This window comes from Cynocephalus volans, chromosome 12 (assembly GCF_027409185.1).
Source record: "Cynocephalus volans isolate mCynVol1 chromosome 12, mCynVol1.pri, whole genome shotgun sequence".
NCBI classification, from domain to species: Eukaryota; Metazoa; Chordata; class Mammalia; order Dermoptera; family Cynocephalidae; genus Cynocephalus; species Cynocephalus volans.
Genome location: NC_084471.1, coordinates 64697002 through 64719470, shown reverse-complemented (window position 1 = coordinate 64719470; position 22469 = coordinate 64697002). Strand labels below are relative to the sequence as shown.

General features: G+C 32.4%; 2 protein-coding genes across 3 annotated transcripts; one reads left to right on the top strand and one right to left on the bottom strand.

Moving 5' to 3' along the window:
- The first annotated feature begins 11045 nt into the window (after positions 1-11045).
- On the top strand, positions 11046-14134 carry LOC134391683 (olfactory receptor 6C2). Its single transcript, XM_063115662.1, has 3 exons — positions 11046-11947; positions 13561-13620; positions 14047-14134. The coding sequence occupies exons 1-3, from the start codon at positions 11046-11048 to the stop codon at positions 14132-14134; spliced, it is 1050 nt and encodes a 349-aa protein (XP_062971732.1).
- Positions 14135-14182: 48 nt separating this feature from the next.
- On the bottom strand, positions 14183-17168 carry LOC134361134 (olfactory receptor 6C70-like). 2 transcript variants are annotated; one of them, XM_063076082.1, is made up of 2 exons: positions 16246-17168; positions 14183-14201 (listed from the first exon to the last, which is right to left on the bottom strand). In XM_063076082.1, exons 1-2 carry the CDS (start codon positions 17166-17168, stop codon positions 14183-14185), a joined length of 942 nt encoding a protein of 313 aa, XP_062932152.1. The 2 variants fall into 2 exon arrangements, with proteins under 2 accessions (XP_062932152.1, XP_062932153.1); XM_063076083.1 differs by lacking the exon at positions 14183-14201 and adding an exon at positions 14324-14341 and having other exon boundaries at positions 16260-17168.
- Positions 17169-22469: the final 5301 nt, after the last annotated feature.

Sequence of the window (22469 nt, the reverse complement as noted above, 5' to 3'; positions counted from 1 at the left end):
ATGCAGCTGACATACCATCTTTATCAACTAGAAACTTGAAAACATAGAGTTAAATTTAACACAGAGTTCATTTCTCATGTAGAAGGGGAAAACGTTTTTGTTTAAACTGTTACTCATAAACCTATATGGAATAAATGATATCTTTAAGTACGAGCCTTAGCAGAATAGGTTTTAATGAGCAATACATATTTTATGAGACATCTTAAATATATGTACAGAAGATTTTAAGTGAAAGCATGGAAATGTATATCATACAAATACTGAACAAACAAAGCTGCTGGGGCTATGGTGATAATAAGACCAAGTACCCTTTAAGACTAAAAGAAAAAAAATTACTGGAGACAAAGAGAAAGGTTTTATAATGATAATGTTTTCACATCTAATATAATTCTAAATTTCTATGTCTTTAATAAAAGATTAAAATCAACATAGCATAATACTTAGAACTTTCAAAAGAAAGAGGAAAATCCACAGTGACCAGTTTAACCATAACTCATAATACAATAACTCAATAATCTCAATAACTGATAAAATAATCAAACAATAACAAGTGCATATAGATATAAAATACATATTTAAGGATTAGCAAACTTGAAAAGTATAATACACAAATTTGAATTTGTATATATAAAACACTGCATCCAACAACTCCAGAATTGGTATTCGGTGCAAGTACTTACACAATATTTACCATATGGTAGGCCATAAAGCAAACATAAAAATTACAAAAATCAGTGGGTTAGAGCATAATGTTATAATATCAAGGTCAAGGATTCAGATCCCCATACTGGCCAGTTGCCAAAATATATATATTTTGAAATATATGAAATGAAATGAAATCATCCAGAATTTAATTTCTGACCAGAATGGGAAAAAAAAAGGCAAAAATAACTTGAAACTCACCATATGATTGTAAATTATGAAATAGCATCTAAAGATAGGACTGGTCAAATAATAAATTATAACAAATATTAGGAAAAAATGTTTGATACGTCACGTGAAAGTATAAAGTACCAAATTTATGGGATGAATATAAAGTGATTTGCAGCACATTTGGAGTACTAATCCTATCAGAAAAAAACTAGTAAAACTCAAAAAATCAATGATCTAAGTATTAACCCAAAGAAGTTAGAAAAAGCATGACATTAAACCTACCTAAATTGGGAAAAGAAATTAATAAAGATTAAAGCTTAAATTATGGAAATAGAAAAAAGCAAATGGAGAATGAGCAGGAAATAGAAAACTGGAAGGCCAAAGAGGATTTTCTAAATGGACTAATGAGATCATTAAATATCATGAAAGAATGATCACGAAAAAAGAAGAGATGAGTCCAAAAAGTATATCAGGAAATAGAGTGCACATTACTACACACATAAAGACATAAAGTTCAATAATTAATTATAACAGTGTCAATAAATTTATAAATAGTGTTGGTATTCCTACAAAAAATATGACATGACTGTGCTGTAGACTGGATGCCCCCCAACCTCATTGAATCTTAAATCCCCATTGTAACTGTTGAGGGTGGGAAATCCTATTATGGTAATGAAAGGTGGGGCCTTGAAGAGGTGATTAGATAGTAAGATCATGATGTAGTGAATGGATTAAAAATGGTGGTTCTGAGGGCTTTAAAAAGAGTGAATGAGGAGTTTAGTCTCTCTCTGCTCCACCATTTTTGCAATGTGATACGCTGCCATCACTGAAGTTACCACCAAAGAAAGCCTTCACCAGGTGTGTTCCTTGGATTTTGGACTCTCAGCCTCAGAAACTGTAGGCAATAAATTTTGTTTTCTTTACAAATTACCCAGGTCCATGTATTTTGTTACAAGCAACAGAAACGAACTAGTACAAGTGTTACATCAAAAAATAGAAAATTTGAACAGACGCATACTCAGTGCACTTTGAACTCCCATTTGAAAAACGTCCTGTAATTAAACTTTCAGAACCTAATGACTTCAAGGAAGTATTTAGCAAATATTTAAGAAAGAATTAATACAAGTCCTATACAGACACTCCCTGGCATTGATTACGGGGTACCTCCACATTTTTAAAAATGAGAACAGCTTAATCTTGATACAAAACTTGATGATGACAGTAGAAGGAAGAAAACTGATGCAAATCTTAGAAATAAAACATGGATTTAAGAAAATTTAAGACCAAGTATTAGTAAACCAAAGTTAATAAAATATAAAAAGGATTAATAACACATCACAAAAATATTTAAGGTATTCAATTCTTTTAACGTGTATATATCAATCAACATAATTAACCTTAAGGAAGTATACGAAAAAGCACACGTGTCCATCTTAATGTATGCAGAGAAAGCATTTCATAAAATGTAATATACAGCATGATAAAAAGTTAACAAATTAGGAATAGCAGGGTATTTAATTGATAAAGACTGCCTACAAAAAATGTATAGGGAATATGGTACTTAATGGTGAAATATCTGAGGTTTAATTTTTTAACCACTTCTATTCGGTATCATACAGAAAATCCTAGTTACTCCATAATGCAAAGACAAAGAAAAGAACTAAAATGTATAAGACTAATAGTAAATTGATCAATATTTAAAGATAATATGATTATTTACAATTTTATCATCTTAACAATAGATGGTGATACTTGTAACACCCAACTAAAAAGAATTTCAGTGGCTTGCAATATTAAAGACTTATTTATACTTATTTTACATGTTAATTGTACTTCTTCTCTACATGTTTTTCCTTCTATGACCGAGGAGGTAGAAGACACCCATATCTAGGACATGCCCTTTTCAATGCAGAATGGAGAGAGTAAGGGTGGAACCATTTGATGATTCTTGGGTAAAGTCAGTCACATTGCAAAACTAATGACAAAATTTGAGAAAATAGAATTCTTACAGGGAAGCACAGTGGCTATTTGAAAACAATCAGACAAGCCACCACATTTAACCCATTTATTCACTTCCCTCTTTTTTTCATACAAAACACATTTACTCCTCTTGAAGGGAGAAAGGCCAAAAGTCACAATCAAGTCATGCTACTATGCTCAAGTTCTAGGATCTAATGTTAATTCCAACTTCAGAGCCACATGTGGTTTCTATTATTTAGACAATTGATGTTAATGCTTATATCCAACAATTAATAGAGGTACAGGGAAAGATAACCTAATCATTCATAGAGATTAAGAATTGAAACAGCAGTCATTGATATCTAAAACAGACATGCTCATATCCTTAGAAAGTGTAGTAGGGAATTGAATCAGACTTGTGTGAATTTTTGGTTTTTTTGGTTTTTTCCTTATTAGGATGGGCACCTGGCCTCTGTCTGATGCTGTTGTTCTATCTTATGTCTCAAAGGAAAGTGTCCCTGCTGCTGCCTATTTCAGTTGCTTTGCCAAAGTTAATTACACAGACGGTTCATTAGTGATGTTTAAGCCTGGTCACTAAGGATCTTTTACTTTATTCATTCAGATAATCCCAGTGCACATCCAGAAGACTGAGCAGGAAACATAAATATTATTATTTTTGGAAAAGAAAAGCTACCTCCCTACTCAGAAAGATGAGAGCATCTGCTCTTCTCAACCAGAGGAAATTATTTTGTTCTCCTCTCTTTCATAAGGTTGTCTTACCATCACAGCTGAGAGCAAAGTAAATGTTTCCAATATTTAAAATAAGAAAGAATCTCTAAAGAGACTCTTTATATAATATAAAAATGAGAAACTAGGAGATCTCAAGACCCTCTAGAAGATGCCTGCAGAGTAAATATAAGTTGATGATTATGTTTGACCAATAAAAGTCATGTCATCCTTAACACAGTTAAACCCACTAAGGAGCTGCCAGCTGAAACCGTAAAAAGTTGTCAAGAGTGAGTACTGTAAGGTAGATATGAGAATTACTCTCTTTTTTGAAAGATATGGGAAAGAAATATGTATTGGTGTATTCTTTTGTGATTTTGTTAGTTAAGCCTGTTTCAACTTTCTAATATGGAAAATTGTAGTGGACATGTTTTCAAGCTATTCAACAGCCCTTTGACAAGATTGACATTATGGCCAGTACATATTTATGTATACGTATGTAGTCACACATGCAGTGTAATTTGAAGGACCACAGAAATATACCTTCCAAATCTTTGGAATATATAGCAAAAAGTAATATTACATTGTTTAAAATGTCAACATTTTCTAAATTGTAAATATTCTTTTACAATGAAACACTTGAGCAGAAATAATTCAATCACTCTTATCTATTAGTTCAACAAAAATGTTATCTTAATAGCTAAATGAGACCAATGAGAGGACATTTTGTATTTTTTCATTGTGCACTATACAGTATTTCAAGGTGGAGAATACTATTTCACTAAGACAGTTTTTGCCTGGTGTGTGTTCAGAGAGAGAAGTAGGAAAAAGGAGATGACAGAAAGGATGTCAGTTCTTAGGTACTTCATAGTTTGTTCTACTTATTGCACTTTTTCTGGCCCTGAAGTAGTTGGGAGAGAATTAATTCTCAGATAAACCCAAAGCAAAAAATAAGACATGGTAAATTATGAGTATACTATTTTACTTGTATAAAAGAGAAACCATTAATAGATTGATTTTATCTAACAATGTCAAGAATAGGATTTGCATTAAAAAAAGAAGATAAGGGACATGGAAAACCTCAAAGAATTTGAAAACAGAGGACTCTGCTTTCCTTTCCTTGTGTAAGCTGTTGATGAGAGTGAGAGGCTTGCAAAGACCAGTCATTCAGGGCAGAAGTTTCATCAAAAGAAACAGTTTCAGTTTTATGGATTTCTTGAAAAACCTTGAGAGTTTCACTAGGAAGTGCATGTGACAGGCTGTATGTATAATATTGGCCAGTGTGCCTTGTTAGTATCTTTATCCTAGTTATGCCAAATCTACACCATTGCCCTTAACAGAGTGTTTTATTAGTTTTCCTGAATTTGTCCATTTTCCTGTGATGGTCCCTTTAAAGCAAGGTGGGCCTTTCCATATGTACCTCGTGGTCTTTTATAAAGCACATGTCCATAGGAAGAAGAAATTTATCCTTCCAGACCCAGAGGCCTCATGTTATTTGCAGGAATGTTTTAAAAGCAAACAGTGAAAAATCATTCATACAACAAACTAACTGGTATCTCCTGGGGAATATCATTTCATACAGTGATGGAGAAACAGCAAGAACCCTAGAGACTGTTTTTTCAGATAAGACATATGTTCATAGCTACCATTACAAATAATTACTGCTAGCTGAGGACTTGGAACAGTTATTGCCCCACGAATAGAAATAGAATCATTCCTCTTGCTAAGAGAATTCACACAATGGTCAGAGATGACATCAACAAAACAAGACCCAAAATGCAGATTAAAAAGTTCAGTTAGTATTTCAGTCAACCATTATTTGTGTCTGAAATTATAATGTAAATATATAAACTAGGTGCTTGCTTATGACATAAGGGACAACACTAATGGAGGGGAGTGTAAATGATGATGTCGAGGTTGGGCAATAAGCTTCCTGAATTGCTTAGATGGTTCTTTTGCTCATCATACTACAGTTATTCAAATTTCTAGTTACTCCACTAGCACCCCACCTCATTGCCTGGCTAAAATTGATTATCTCTGTGTGAGTCTCAGTATCTATGCTTGTGACAAATATCATCGATGATTCTAATTCAGAGAATTACACACATTAAATAACCTAGTCAAATGCAAGTATTTCTGGAAGAAGAAGGTAAAACATTACAAAAATACTACAGTGAACATTTTCATATAAATTGAAGGAGTTTTATGATCCATAGCTTAGCCTGGTGCCTGGCAAATTAGTAGACACTGAATGAAATAATTCCCTTTAAAATAGCTTGCTTCATATTTTCCCATAGGCAGGTGTAAGTAAGTCCTGCCATAGAATTAAGCAGATGTGCTCTAATAGGAGAAAGGAGAAAGAGAAGGTTCCAGAGCTGCTTCATTCCTTTGGAAGAGTCGGGCCAAGAGAATGTCAGAGGGGAGCACTATGTGCAATCAATGCACCCAGCCAGTATACGTCTGGGAGCAGGCAAAAGAAGTTTGAGTGTTCAAGAAGATGAGTTTGGAGAACAGAGGCTATGGAGGCAAAGTTACCTTTGTCACAATTTTGCTTACACTGCGTTTGCGGAAAGATTGTGAAAGGATAAGACACAAGTAAACTAGGAGAATAAGAGAATTCTTGTCTTCTGAAAAAGGAGAAGATGTCTTCATCCTCACTCAACAAAATACAAAGACTGAAAAGAGGATTAAAAGTGGTACTGTGTTTCTGAAGAGAAAAAGAGACAAGTGGCTAGTTAAATTTAAAGTTTTGGTAAAGGATCATGAGAGAAGATATAAAAGTAGAAAAAGGCAAACTATAGGTCAAATAATTAAGGCAGTAAATTTTGTCTTTAAGACACTCAAAATAAGAATTCTATCTCCTTTCCAAACGATATTGTTGAACTAATACCCGTAGATGTGATTCACCAATAGCCTATTCATAAGGGAGTAGGACCAGTGGGTATAGGGCCAAATGCTATTTTGCAGAATGTGCCACAGCTTGTTAATAATTAAGGAAGTTACAGTTTATATAGACAATATTGTGGTCCTCAGTACATACATTTCTTTTTTTAAAAGCTTTACTGAGGTATAATTTATAAGCAAAAATGGCATATATTTAATGTACTCAGTTTCATGAGTTTAGACATATGCATACACCCGTACAACCATCACCACAATCAAGGTAATAAGCATATTGATTATTCCTCTTAGTTTTTTGTGCCTCTTTTTAGCTTTGAGGGTTGTTTGTTTTTTCATTTGTTTGTTCGTTTGTTTTGTTCTGTTCTGTTTTGTAAGAACACTTAACAGGATATTTATCCATGTAAATATTTGTAATGCACAGTACAGTGTTGTTAATTATAGGGACCATGTTGTACAGGTCTCTAGAGTTTATTCATCTTGCACAACTAAAACTTTGTACATTAAACAATTCCCCCATTTTACCATGCCCTCAGCCCCTGGCAACCACTGTTCTAACTTAATTATATTATTACCTCATGTAAGTAGTACTATCAGTATCTGTTCTTCTGTCACTGGCTCATTTTACTTAGCATAATGTCTTCCAGGTTCATCCATGTAGTCATATATTGCAAGATCTATTTTTTAAGCTGAATAGTATTTCATTATATGCATATGGCACATTTCCTTTATCTATTCATTTGCTGATGGACATTTGAGTTGTTTCCATATCTTGACTACTATCAACAATGCTTCAATGTACACAGAAGTGCAAATACAACTTTGAGAGCCTTAAGCACCTTTCATATACCTGTTAGTCATTTGTATGTCATCTTTGGAGAAATGTGTATTGAAGTCCTTTGCCCATTTTTAAATTGGATTACTTGTTTTTTGGGCTATTGAGTTGTAGGGATTCCTTACATGTTTTACGATTAACTCCTTTTCAGATATATGGTGTGCAAATATTTTCTCACATTCCTTTGTTTGCATTCTAAATATTCCAGCAACTCTGAAAGTTATTACTCTTTATTTGTTTTAGAAAATATAAGGATCAGAATTGTATTTTTTGGCAACATTAGTTGTTAGAAAGCGGAGTGATCACAATTATTTTTGACTATGTCTGATTCCAGATTTCTGAGATTTCTAATATGACAAATAATCTTAATCATGATAACATCTCTTCCAAAGTAGCAGAATCACCAGAAAAAGAGAGTTTGGGTTCTTTAAATCCCATATTGTTCCTGGCTCCCATTCACTGTATAAGGGAGAAACCCACTATTATTGTAGGACTTTGTTCTTTACCTCAAAAATGTCAGGTCAGAAGAAATTTAAGATGCTGTGATATTTTAGGTAAACTGAGGAACTGGGGAGATAGAAAAAAGAGGAGTATTGCCCAGGCAAAGAAAAGTTGAATGGCACAGTTTTTCAGACTCTATGACAGCTGCAGGCTATAGAAATGTGACATTATTTTTCTCTCACGAAAAGTAGGTTTATTGATTTTTCTCTCTTCTAAATATTTTTAGTTTTCTAAAAACACTACTCACTGAGGTTGGTTCTGGATAGTGCAGAGATGAGTGGAATTAACATTATTACTATGAAAAGGCTATTTCAGTAATTACATTCAGGTTATATTAGCAAATGTACTGGGATTGTTAATATGAGAGAAATGGATTTTAAGATGCAGGTAGGAAAGTAAATTATTTAAACAAAGAAGAAAAAGATTTTATCTTAGTTATAATCACAGGACTTAGCAGCAATTCTAAGCTTTTTCAGATTGCGATGTGAACCTTTCGGCTATCAGTATTGTCTGAAATTTTCCTCACTTTTTAAAAGATTAAAAAGCAAGTTAAGTTAAAATTACACAAAATGTGCATTAAATCATTCATTAAAAAATTATTGAACACATATTTTGTATCAGGCACAGTTTCCGTAGCAACAAAGGATATAGCAGAGAAAGAACAAAGCCCTTGTTTTTTGAGTTTATTTTCAAGTGACTTTCAAAAGATCCAGTGATCTTCAGCAATTATAATTGCTTGAAGTTGATACAACAAGAGAACAGAAAGGAGATTGTTGGGAGGGAGGGGGGAGAGGTAGGAAGGAGGGAGGTTTTGGTAATGGGCCACAATAATCAACCACATTGTATATTGACAAAATAAAATTAAATTAAAAAAAGATCCAGTGATCTTAAGAATATTAGTATATTCTTGAACTTCTTGAATGTATTCATATATATTTTCAATTCCTGCTTATTTTAATAAAGAGAATTAAAATTCTCTCTTAGAAGAGAAATAAATCTTTAGATACACAGCAGGTGGCTTCAGACTTGGGGGGAAAAAAGGAAAGCAAGAAGTTGAACAACTGCATCTCTAGAAAATAGTATATGGGGAGCAAATTCTGGAAAAAAGGGAAAAAAACTACTTAACAAGGAAGAGATCGGGAGAGAGATTACCGGAAACATGCTAACAAATAACAACAGCAGGTAGAGAATGATTAAGTGTAAAGTAAAAAGTGGTTCACAGGCAAAAGAAAAACTCTGTAAAATGAACTGAAAAAGAAGAATTTGCAGAGTTTAGAGTTGGGAATATGTAGGCCTTTTGTTTAAGAATGCACTCAAAGTGACAGTGCAGTTTGAAACAGATATGAAAATAAGAACTTTGAACCAATTGACTAGAATAGGCATGAAGGAAGGTAGCTTACTCTGAGTAATAGACAATTCTGTTTTGTTTTTTCACTAAATTTTATTTCTTCACTAAATTTGTTTCTTTTACAGGGGCTTATAAAATATTGTCTCTTCTTTAGAGAAGTTTATAGAAGTATACAGGATAAATATATGTACAGGGGAGAATATAATACATATGATATATTCAAAGACATGTACTTGGAAAAGAAGCAATAGGTACTTGGAGAAAACAAAGAAACATAATTTTATATTCTCTGTGTGAGTAAATGACGATTTTCTTGAAGAACTGATAACTAAGGAGAATCCTGTAGGACTAGTAAGCAATAGTCCATCAAAAGATTAGCCTGTGCAGAAGAGAGAGCATGTACAAAACACGAAGAATTGCAAGTAGTCAATGTCAGTGGAACTTGAACCAGGAGGAAGAAAGGTAAGAAAATGGTGAGTGATGAGATGGGAAAATCAAGGAAGGCCCTGTCCATAAAGGGTCTTGCAGGCCACACAAAAGAATTAATCTATATCAAAAAATAGTTAACTCAGGAAGGAGAGAAGGCTTGGAGGGATAGCTTGACTTCACCTAGAGCATGTGGCAAGTGAGGTGTCTGTGAAATATCCAACTTGTGACAGATTCTTGGCAATGCTTTTTCGTGGGGAATAGATCTGGTCTGTACCACATTACATAAATGGCAATCAAATCAGTTGGACTGGATGAATTCACTCTTGGAAAGTATAGAATCAGAAGAACAACAGAAAACAAGAAGTGAGAGGTCTGAAGATAGAATATGGGGAAACGCATGTATCTCACTGAAGAAGAGACACTAAAAGAGAGATCTAAAGCTAGGGGGAAAAAATCAGAATGGTGGCGTGAAACCATTTTTAAAATGATTGAACTTTAAGGAAAAAATACTGTGGCAAGGCCAGCCAGGATAAAAAGTAAGACATGCCATTAGTTTCAACAGTAATGAAGCCCGGGTAGGTGTCAGGAAAGCTGCAGAGGGTTGGCAGTGAAATTCAGAACACAAGAGCGTTAAAGCCTAAATTGAGAGGGGTGAGATGAGAAGGAGACGCTAATGTCTTTTTAAGGGAATTAAAAACATACTGGAAAAAAACACAACCTAGAAGACTATACTTAGTGATGTTAAATGTAAATTAGCTTCTGGGGTTTTAAGAGAAAAGGGACCACAGTCAATTACTGAAAGTAAAAGCATATGAGAATATTCCTTTTGTAGATATCTTGAACACAACATTTTCTCACACTATAGGCAAAATTGTTGTACGTCAAACCACCTATAGGTACTATGGGATTAAGTATAGAGAATACAAGCAGAAAAGAATAAAGAAACAAGGAAAGGCTCAGGATTCAGAGTTTCATTATGTTAAAGTCATTATTGTTTGTTTGCTTTCCAGGAGAAATGTATCTACCCTTAAAACAATCCTTAGAAAATAGCAATTGAAGAGAATTCATGTTCTTAATTACCTGGATATGTTCTATATCCAGAGTTTGTCTTGTACAAAAAACTTTTCAGTGCCCAGGAAGCGGCAGCATCTTTCTCTAACCCATTTATAGATCCAATCTATGCAATGAATTATAATTACTACATCTGTAAATTCTGAAGGTCAAAGAAAAATCAAAGAAAAATTTGGATTGTTTTGCAATAACATGAATCCTTGAGGAAATCTCTACTGCTCATACATGAAAAATGCAGGAAGGCTATTGGAATTGTGGTGATATTATGATGTAAAGGGAGAAAATAAATGTAGGCTGGTTTGCTTGGCTTCTATATATATGGTCTTATGCTATAGAATTTGAATATCTACCTGCTCATAAATTTTGATGTTCACATGAGGATCGAGTAGATATCAAAGGTCAGAGATGAGAAACCACACAGTAATAACAACTTTCATCTTGCTGGGACTGACAGATGACCCACAACTCCAAGTTCTGCTTTTCCTCTTTCTATTTTTCACATACATGTTGAGTATAACAGGGAACCTGACTATTATCACCCTCACATTGGTGGACCTCCACCTTAACACTCCTATGTACTTTTTCCTCAGAAATTTTTCCTTCTTAGAAATCTCATTTACCACAGTCTGTATTCCTAGGTTCTTGTATAGTATATCAACTGGGGACAATACCATTACCTACAATGCTTGTGCAAGTCAAATATTCTTTGTTATTCTCTTTGGAGGAACAGAGTTTTTTCTCTTGGCTGCCATGTCCTATGACCGCTACGTGGCCATCTGTAAACCCCTGCATTACATGACCATCATGAACAACAAGGTGTGCACCTTATTAGTCCTCTGCTGTTGGGTGGCTGGCTTGCTGATCATTGTCCCACCTCTTAGCTTGGGCCTCCAGCTTGAATTCTGTGACTCTAATGCCATTGATCATTTTAGCTGTGATGCAGGTCCCCTTCTAAAGATCTCGTGTTCAGATACATGGGTAATAGAACAGATGGTTATACTCGTGGCTGTATTTGCACTCATTATCACCCTAGTCTGTGTGATTCTGTCCTACTCATACATAATGAGAACAATTCTGAGATTCCCCTCTATTCAGCAAAGAAAAAAGGCCTTTTCCACCTGCTCATCTCACATGATTGTGGTTTCCATTGCCTATGGAAGCTGCATCTTCATCTATGTCAAGCCCTCAGCAAAGAATGAGGTGGCCATAAATAAAGGAGTTTCAGTTCTCACTACTTCTGTTGCACCCTTGTTGAACCCCTTCATTTACTCCTTGAGAAACAAGCAAGTGAAACAAGCTTTCAATGACTCTCTAAAGAGGATTGTACTTTTTTTAAGAAGTAGAAATTTTGATGAATCAAAGTAAAATGAAAGAAGTCTTCCTAAATATTTTCATACAGCTTTGAAATTATTTTCTGCTTCCTGACTACAAAATCAGTCAGATTCACCTTCTGAACAACATTTAATATTATATCCTGATCTCACCTTCATCAAACTCCTTATTCTTTCAAAACTCCAACCTGGTGTTTTCTTTCATTGTGAAACTAAAGAACATATTTCTAGGAAATTAAGTTTTTTTCCACTTCTGACCTAGTCTTTTCTTCACTGCTGTATGGAAGAGAGAAAAGTAATATTAATTAAAAGAGTATAAATTATCTACAAGTTAATTTATGTAGCGATAGTGCTAGTTTATTCCTCTAATGCAAAGTTATCAAGATGAATATGACAAATACCAGAATTGAAATAAAAATAAAAGATAACAACAGCAGAAATATATAACAAATAAACCAAGTAAAGCATTCTAGACCAATTAAAATAATTGGGAAAAGAGATATCCACAGTAGATTAGAATTAATCAGAATTGAAGAAATGAAAACACCTTCACAATACACATCACTGATAAGATGTATTACCTATTTCTTTATATTACATGAGAGAGGTACTTCATTTAAAAGATATATGTTTAATTTAAACAAATATAAACATGAAGTCATTTATTATGGATTATCATAATCAGAATTGATGCATAAAAGTGAATTGAAACACTAAAATTTAACTGCTGATGAAATAAAACTACTATCTACATGAACACAAAGGTAATTGAAAGACACTCAAACAGCAGAAATAAGAAAAAATGAGACACTACAAACAGAAATAAATATTGGAATTATGATCAAGGGAAAAATTCAAGAAAATATTCAAAAGTTACAGACTTTACAGTTTGAAATTATTAACACTGTGTTTGTCAATGAAAAAGGAAAAGAAAAGAAAGCAAGCCTCTACTAATAATGCTCTCCCCTTTTTAATTATTATATCTGAAACAGATAGCTACTTTTCCAGGATAACAGACAAAAAGGAAAAAGACAACAGTTGAAGAAAAATTGAAAACAATACCCATATATTAATGACAAAATCAGGGATTTATTTTAAACATTGAAGTGGGCTTTGAAATATCAGTAGAACACTTTTTGAACTACCAATGATGTGTCAAGCTCTTTGTAAATGTCATGATTAAAGGCCCTTACCCATCTGTAAATATGTTTTGTGTTAAAACGTAGACAGAAGAAGATTGAGTGAATTGGCCACTATATCATAGGTAGAAAATGATGAAGCCTGATTTTGTATTTGAAGTCACGTTCAATCCACTTCACTATTCTGCCTTTCAGGCTGCAGGGTGATATTGGTGGGGGAAGGATGAAAAAAAACCTAACTGGAAGTATACAACCTGACACAGGTCTCTCTACAAAAAAATACACTCAAGTTTATCAGTGTGTCTGCTTATCTTTGTTTTTATTTTAAATTGCTATATTGACTTTAAAGAAAAGAATTAAGTTCTATTAAGTTGTATAAACATTTAGTAATTTATGTAACAGATTTTGTATACCATAATCTGTTTTATTCTAATTTATATAAGGTTTTGTTTTGATAAGGAGAAAGATGAGATCAAATTGCAGTTTCCATCTCCCTGCCATCTTTGAAGCGTATTTATTATCAACATGACCTTGTGGAGCATTCACCACGGAGCTCTCATGTACTGAAATCACTGTAAAAAATATCTGAATTAGGAAGCCTGCATAAGAGACTCTCTAAAATATTCATTATCAACCAAAGTGAGTGCAACTGTTATAAATATTGTTAACAAAAAGAGAACGACAAGATCCACTAAAGAGAAAAGAGAGACATTGTTTTCCCTAACAAAGACAATCTGCAGATTGGGGAGCACAGGTCTCTTCAGGAACAAAGATAAGCTCTCTGGGGAAAAAAGGAGGAAGGCTGGTACTTATGCCTTCCAATATCAGGTTCATACTCATATTCAGTGAATTTAGACGAATGCTATGAATATTTATGGGGAAGGCTGTATACATGCGCAATGAGTGAACATATCATAAAGGTGTGTTATTGTTCAGGCTCTGTAGGCTGCCCATGGCTTCTTCTGATGTGGCTTCTCTTAATGGAGAAGGAAAAGAATGTCCTTGGAGTCCATTTTCCGTCTAATGGGGGACTCTGTGGACCCCCAAGAATCATCTAAAGACACCTTCACTCTCATGTCTCGTAGTTGCATCTGGCTGTCAGTTTAAGGCCTCTGTTTTATTCTATATGCCATTTTCTATGTGGTCTCTCCTTAGATCCAGTTTGGGCTTTTTCACAGCATGGTGTCCCAAAAGAGAGTGATCTAGATAAGAGCTATATCCTCTTTATTGCCTAGCCTTGGAATCACAAAACACCATTTCTGCCATACTCTACTGGGTGGAGTAGTCACTAATTTTTGCCAAATTCACAGGAAGGAAATTTGGACTCCACTTCTTGTAGGAAGGAGTGTCAAAGTTGTAGTGTGAGAGCATGTTAGACAGGAAACGTTGTTGTATTGGAGTCACTTAGAAAGATGCTATCTGCCAGAGAGAGGTAAAGATGGAGGACAGAGCATGTTGCTTTACTTCTTATTCAATGAGGCTGTACAGATAATGAAAAACATGGGCAGTTTCCACAGCACACTACTCTATGCACTTATCTTCTCCAGTTCTTCTAGGCAGACTGACAGCTCTAATCATTGTCTTGCTATTTTAAAAGTAATTTGTCCGTTTAACTTTACTTATCTTTCTAGTCATACTTATCTTCTTGTAATTTGGTGTGAAGATCAGCGGCCACCAAAAATATGGCAATAAATTTTATTTTATCCATTCATATTGAATTTTCTCATTTTCATGAAAATTATTAGGCAAATATTTTTAAGAATATTGATTAAGGAAATGCATGGTAACTACAGACATAGACAAGAACAAATACCACTGGCACATAAGGAAGATAAGCTTGTACTAATAGCTTAATCACCACCACGGTATAAATCAATTGATATAATAACAACCACATACTTTTCAGGACAATTATAGAGTGTGACATCTGTGTTCTAAGAGCTGACACTTTGGAGTTAAAAGAAAAAATGATATTTTTGTATCCCTACTTTGGAGGAAGTAAGCATAATTTTATCTTTAAAGTCAATTAAGCCTTAAGACATTGATATTCAACATTATTTACTGTGGACAACTTGTATGGAATTAAAAACTAATGCTTATATGACAGATAATAAAATTTTCAGATATCCCTATTCATTTAATATATTAATTGACATGTGTTAAGAGACTACATTTGTTTATAAGTTCTTTAAAAGGTTGTACATGAAATCAACCACTTGTGTATTAAATAATATTTATTCTCTACTGTAATTTTGAAACTTTGTTCAACGTAAATGCTAAAACAATATCACACAATATAATGTATAATTCACTTCAAAGGAAATTATGCTTTCTTACTATGTTGATTTACATTTCAAAAAAAAACACTTTACAGAATAATTTTCTACATTATTTTTGAAAGAGCTCTCTTTTAAAGAGACAAAATTCTTTTTAAGCATATTTAGTAATGACTAAATTCAATTTATCTAAGAGCTTTAAAGAGCATGGACTTTTTAAATAGTGCTTCAAAATGTTTTTAAATTTATTTTTAGTTGTTCATATTTGTTGGGTACAGTGTATTGTTTCGATACATGCATATATTGAACAATGATTCGCTTAGTACCTTTGTGGTGATTGTCATCAAAATTTTCTTCTCCAGCTATTTAGAAACATGCAAAATAATATTATTAGCTATAGTCTCCTAGGAGGGGAGGGAAAGAACATGGCCTTTTAAAATAAACAAGGTAAATTTTTTCTAAGGACAAAAAATTTGCATTATCTTTTAATTTAAGTTTTCCAGAAACTTTTGAAGTGCCCTCATATTTAACAGATCCAGCTCTTCAAACACTTATTTTCTATGATACAACCAAACCCCTTCATTAACTTTATTCTAACATGCATTTAGAGAAAATCGATTTAGCAATTTTATATTCCTAACATAGAAAAGTTTTCATATTGAAGAACAGAAGGTTAAAGTCAGAATGGATAGAATGAAAACAGTTTCTAATATCAGACAAGCCAAAGTAGCACAAATAATTAAATATTAGATGTCAATTCTTAAACTAGAAGAGTCAGATTCATTTTCTGTTCAAAGTTTCTTTTATGCTTCATGCTAATTATTTCAATAAGTAGTATTACCTGTCTGAAGTAGAAAACATCTTCCTAAATACAGCTCTGAAGGCTTGTTTAACTTGCTGGTTCCTCAGAGTATAAATAAATGGGTTCAACAAAGGGGCAACTGAAGTATTGAGCACAGCTACTCCTTTGCTTAAAGTAACCCTTTCACTCGCTGCTGGTTTTATGTAGATAAATATACAACTACCATAAGTGATGGAGATAACAACCATGTGAGAAGAACAGGTGGAAAAGGATTTTTTCTTTTGCTGAGCTGAAGGGAATTTTAGAATTGTCTTGATGATGTAACAGTAAGAAAGGATTACTAAAAACAATGTGACAATGAGTGTCATCACAGCTGTGAAAAAAGCAATTAGTTCTAGTAAATGGGTGTCTGAGCATGAAAGTTGCAGAACAGGAGAAATATCACAAATGAAGTGATCAATGATATTTGAAGCACAGAAATTTAGGTTAAGACCCAAAATCAGTGGAGGAAAAATGACCAGGAATCCAATAACCCAAGAACTAAGTACGAGCTGATGACAAACTTTGTTATTCATGACAGATGTATAATGCAAAGGTTTGCAGATAGCAACATAGCGATCATAGGCCATAGCAGCCAGAAGGAAAAATTCTGTAACCCCCAAGAATATGTAAAAAAACAACTGAGATATACAACCATTGTAGGAAATGGTCTTTTCCCTGGTTACAATGGTGATTAGAAATCTGGGAATGCAGGTGGTTGTAAATAAAATTTCCAGGAAAGAGAAATTACGGAGGAAGAAATACATTGGGGTCTTGAGGCGGAAATCCAGCAGAGTGAGGGCAATGATGGTTGAGTTCCCCATCATACTCAACACATAATTTAGAAGTAGAAAAAAGAAAATTACAATCTGTAACTGACAATTATCCGTCAGTCCCAAAAGGATAAATTCTATCTGCATCTGCCTTGTATGGTTCTTCATTTCTCTTGTGTGATTTTGGTCAAGTTCTAGAAATAAAAAGGTACAAAAAATCAGAAACTCCATGAGTGGATTTATATTCAGGAAAATATATGTGAAAGGATCCATATTCACAAACATATCCAATTAAGAGGTAATACTTCATGGATGTTGAAGATAGAATCTAGAACCATGCAAAAGAAACTGTTAATTGAGTTAAAAGTATTGTAGAAGTCAACTCAGTTTGGAAATTAATCTGTGAAACACATAATAGTTTATTTATTTTTTACCCTTCCAGTTCAAACATCCAGTTAATTGAAGCTAATTCCAAATTTGTCCAGTTGTTAAATAAATTATATAAAGATCTTGGTTCAGGATTCAAAAATAATTCATTAATTTTTAAATTATTAATTTTATCCAAAGAAAATTATGCCACTGCAATGAAACAAGACCTATAGTTAAACATAAAACTTCAGGTTTCATATTAAAGTGACATTTGTTTAGAGCCACGTTGTAGCCTGTTGCAACTTCTCTATAAACTACTGATGAAGACATGGAAAATGACTCCCAGATAGTTTAAGAGTCTATTTCTCAACAGAATAAATACTAGTTGAATCTAGGAAAACAAAGCTGATTATTAAGCATGTATAGCCATGTTTTCTTAATTTATTTTTATTATTATTAGAATATTCATCATTACAAATTGTAATCTTTTCCCATGCCCACCACCCAAACTATCACTCCCCAGCCCATCACTCCTCAACCGCCCCCTCCTTCCCCCCAATCTCTAGCGTCCTCAGCTTTGTTCTGTCTTTCTCAAAGTTCAAAGTATAATTGTGGTCTTTTCTTTCTTTCCTTTCTTTCTTTCCTTCTTTCTTTCTACCTTTCTTTCTTTCTTTCTTTCTTTCTTTCTTTCTTTCTTTCTTTCTTTCTTTCTTTCTTTCTTTCTTTCTTTCTTTCTTTCCTTCCTTCCTTCCTTCCTTCCTTCTTTCTTAGCACCCAGTAAAATAGTTTGATCTCAGTTATAAGCTTTAAATCAGATGTATACGTAATGTATCAATATCTAGTAACTACTAAATAATCAGCAAAGAGACCAGTACATACAAAAGTTAAAAATGTAGTTAGAGTTTTTATTGTTTTATCAAGCTTCAAATAATGACAGACATGGCAGAGGCTCCCTAATCACTGAAATCTGCTAAGACCAGAGTGACCCTCTGAATTGTGGAAAAGATATTCCATTTTTATTATATAATAAATTATATAATTTATAAAAATTTTAATTTTGCACTTAAACAGTGCTTTCATTCAGTTCCTAAATTACAGCATCCAATGAGTACTGAGTTTGTTCCAATTTCTCAGTTCTGAAAGTGCAAATGGTTAATTGAATATTTTTCAAGTTCATTTTAAATTTCAGTGAAGAAAAACAGTGATAGGGAAAACTGCAGGAAATTCTGTTTACATCTTTGTTTAAAAACATACTATTAATAAACTGATATTACTAAAACAATATTAAATTTTATTTTTCAATAATGTAATAACTGCCTACAATTTTGCAAATTTTAAGGAGAAGGTAAGTTATGCTGAATTTGTGCTCATCTAATTAATGCTTTATTTAAATTCAGATGTTTATTTTACATATTAAAATTTTGCAAACCTGTTTCAAATTTCTATAAAACTCACAGTTATTCACTAGGATGCAGAAGTGGCTGATTCATTTAATTTAAAACTGTAGCTAATATATTTTTTAGATAATGCACTAATAATAACTTTATGTACTAAGAATAAAATCCCTAGTATGTTTTAAAGTACATATTATTTCAAAAAAAATCAATAAGAGAAAAAACTTTCATAATCATTAAAAAAGACATATTTTTGTCAGAAAAAAATACAATATTAAAAATAAGAAAGGGGCTAAAGTCACAATTTTTAGAAATTTAAAATTTTAAGGGCATCCTCTGGCCATCTTTATAAAAATGAAGTTAGAAATTGAGAGGCAAAGTAAAAAATTTATGAAACACAGTAAACTATAAATTAGCAAGCTATAAAATATAACCAGAAAATAACTACAACGATAACTAAAAGAGTTGTCAAAAGTCTATGTTCCAACTTTAATAGATTTGAAACATTTAAAGTACTTATAAGCAAACTATAAAATATCTTCTAAGAATAAATAATTTTCATTTTATTTAAATACATCTAGTATATAGAGAATGATTAACAGGTGCTCGTTATGACCAAATAGCTAAGACTTAGAAAGGAAACACAAGTAACTTCAAAGATAACTCTCATTTTCTAAATAGATGCAAACATACTAGATAAAACTATAAAAACGAAGAATAAATAAATAAATCATAGTATGTTTACTTGCAATGAAATACTTGCTGCAAGTGTTCAAACCATAGCTACATATACAATATGAATAAATGTTAGAAATATGAAATTAATTCCAGAAAGCATATTCCACAAGACAACATAGAATTGATACTATATAATACTATTCCATGTACAGTACAATATGTTAGATAGATAGATAGAGACAGACTCAGAGAGAAAGAAAGAAGTGAGAGAAAATGAAGGTTCTCTGTGTGGGGAGGTGAAAATATATGTTTGTTGCAAAAAAAAAATTGTCTTTTCTCCCCAGTGATTATTTCCATCATGGATGCCTAAATACTTCCAGTAACCACATATGTCAGAAAAAAATTTACAATACTAAACATGGTTCAAATCACTTTTGCTTTGACTTTATATGAGAAGCAGTAACATTGCCAATACCATGAAAAAAGTGATATGTGTTGCAGACCAAATAGTTTTATTTTTAACTTAAATGCTACAACAATGGTCCAAAATTAGTAATTGCCTATTTTTATGTCACTCTATTAACAGTATAAAGAAGTAAAGCAATATTTTAGAGAATGTCACTTTATCATCCAATATAGATTCATTAATTAAAGCTTCGTAAGCTTTCTAAAAACAGCAAGACTAAGTGAGTGGACGTTAATAATTGACTAAATCCTAGAAAATTTTTCAATGAAATTGGAGCTATACAAGGATGCTGACCATCACCACTGTAATTCAGCATTACTCAGAAATCGGTAACCAATTAAGGTTTTTTTTAAAAAGTATACATCATAAAATTCTATTGTAACCAATTAAGATTATAAAGAGAACTTGTACATTAGATACAATAGGTTTACTTTCTCCTGATCTGATTGAGTCCTTAGAATATGTAAGATAATAAACTGAAACTATTACAATAAGAAAGCTCAGTAATGTGAACAGATAAAACAAATTTCTAAAATAAAAAATACTTTTAAATTATTTAATTTAAAATTTGTATTTCTCAAAAAACAATTAATTGAACTTTGCATTATGTATAGCTAAATGTAATGATACTGTTCAAGAGTAAGTAAAAGTAGAAAACAATCTAAATGTTTAAACACTGGCAATTCTTTAGTAATTTTATTTATTCAGATAATATACTTTGAAGTGAGGACAGTACTGAATATCTAGTCTCATAAAAAATATTCTAGGTATATATTAGGTACAAAATTCTAGAGAAGTCTGTATAAATTGACCCAGTTTTTTAAAAAGTTTACATATGGCTCATGTAGCTATGATTTCTGCAAATGTACACAAAAACAATAGTGATTAAAAATAAAATTCTCTTGGAGTGAGATATTATATTTGCATTTATATTTTTAGTAAGAAATACAGTCATTCTTAACAATCTATCAAAGTAAAGGATCAAATACAACCTATCGTTTTTCAAACTTCTCTACTTTAACAACAGCAAAAAAGTATTAGTTAATTCAGAAACTGATTATATATTTAGAATCATGTTTCAACTAAAAAAGAATGATGCACTTTCCTCCTGAGCTAACTTGTGTTGTCAATTTGGAAAATAGTTGAACTATTTTCGAATGAACGTAGAATATAAGCACCGAAGGAGAAAACAGTAAACTACAGTATGTGTATATAATTTTTCTTATTTCCAATTAAAATGTTTAAATCACATATGTTTTACTGACTTCTAAAATTGTTTAAGTTAATTTTATCTAGACAGCAATACAATGATCATCATTTCCTCCACAATCCTACAGTGCAGTGTCTGATTTAAACCACTAAAGCTATAGAAATTTAGTTGCAATTGCACAAATGAAACTTCGTGCTTTTGCATTCATGGATTCACAACATAGAAAATGAGGAATTATTGGTGGTTTATTAATAAAGGAATAATAATGTATCATCTCTGAATTAATGTTACTTATTTGTCTGTAACTTACATTGTTTTTGTTATTCTTAAATTTTTAAAAGAAAGGTAACTACTAATTTTACTCACCATTAGCAGTATATATTGGAATCTTCTTATTTTCTCTAGAATACATAAGCAACCATAATAAAAGGCAAATATACTCTTTAGAAAACAATATCTAATTTTGCCAGCAGGAAAATTTACATAAAATAATCTCAAGTTAATTCAAAGCAGAGAGTGAAGATATGAATGTTTTAATAATGTTATTTTTCTTCACTATCACATGTAACTGAACCTGTGGTAGTATCTACATCTTAGGTAGTAAAGATTTCTAATAAACTTTTTTAAATACCAGATAAAGATAGTTTGTATGCCCAACTAACCCAGCCTCACAAGCCTTCACAAAGATTATCGTAACTAAGATGATTTCTTGAAACTTGTGAAGTATTTACTAGTTTCCAATTATTTAAAAGGAGTGAATGCTTCTCTATGAGAAGTCTAAGGGGACAGTGTCCCTAAGGGAAAATAGAAAAGACTAAAAAATATTCAAAACAGCCTACAAAACAGCAGTTGGCCTTTTGTCTTCATCATTTAATTTAAAATAGTTCAATTGCTTCAAACATGATCTAGAGTACCATTAGGTTTGTCACATTAAAAACAACCATTTCAAAATGATCATAAAGACACTGCAAACTAGCAGGTTATTTTGGATCATAGATAATACATACATGCCAAGATACCATGATAATTCATCTTGATTGATATTTTTTTCCAAAATATAAACCTATCACTAGGAAAACGAGTACTAGCATATGAGTACCTAACACAAATATAACTCCTACTCATATATTTGAAAAGCGATTGTGTTCAATGTTAAGAAAAAACAGAATTTGGGCATAATGTCACAGTTCGAGAATGAATTTTTGAACATTTTCTTCAGTGATTGGAGGATGCACACCTAAGTTCAACATTTCAGAAGTGTTAATTATTATAGCAACTATCATGTATTGAACACTTATGCATGAAGCACTGAGATCATTGTTATGTCAATTTAGTCATCATAATAGGCAAGG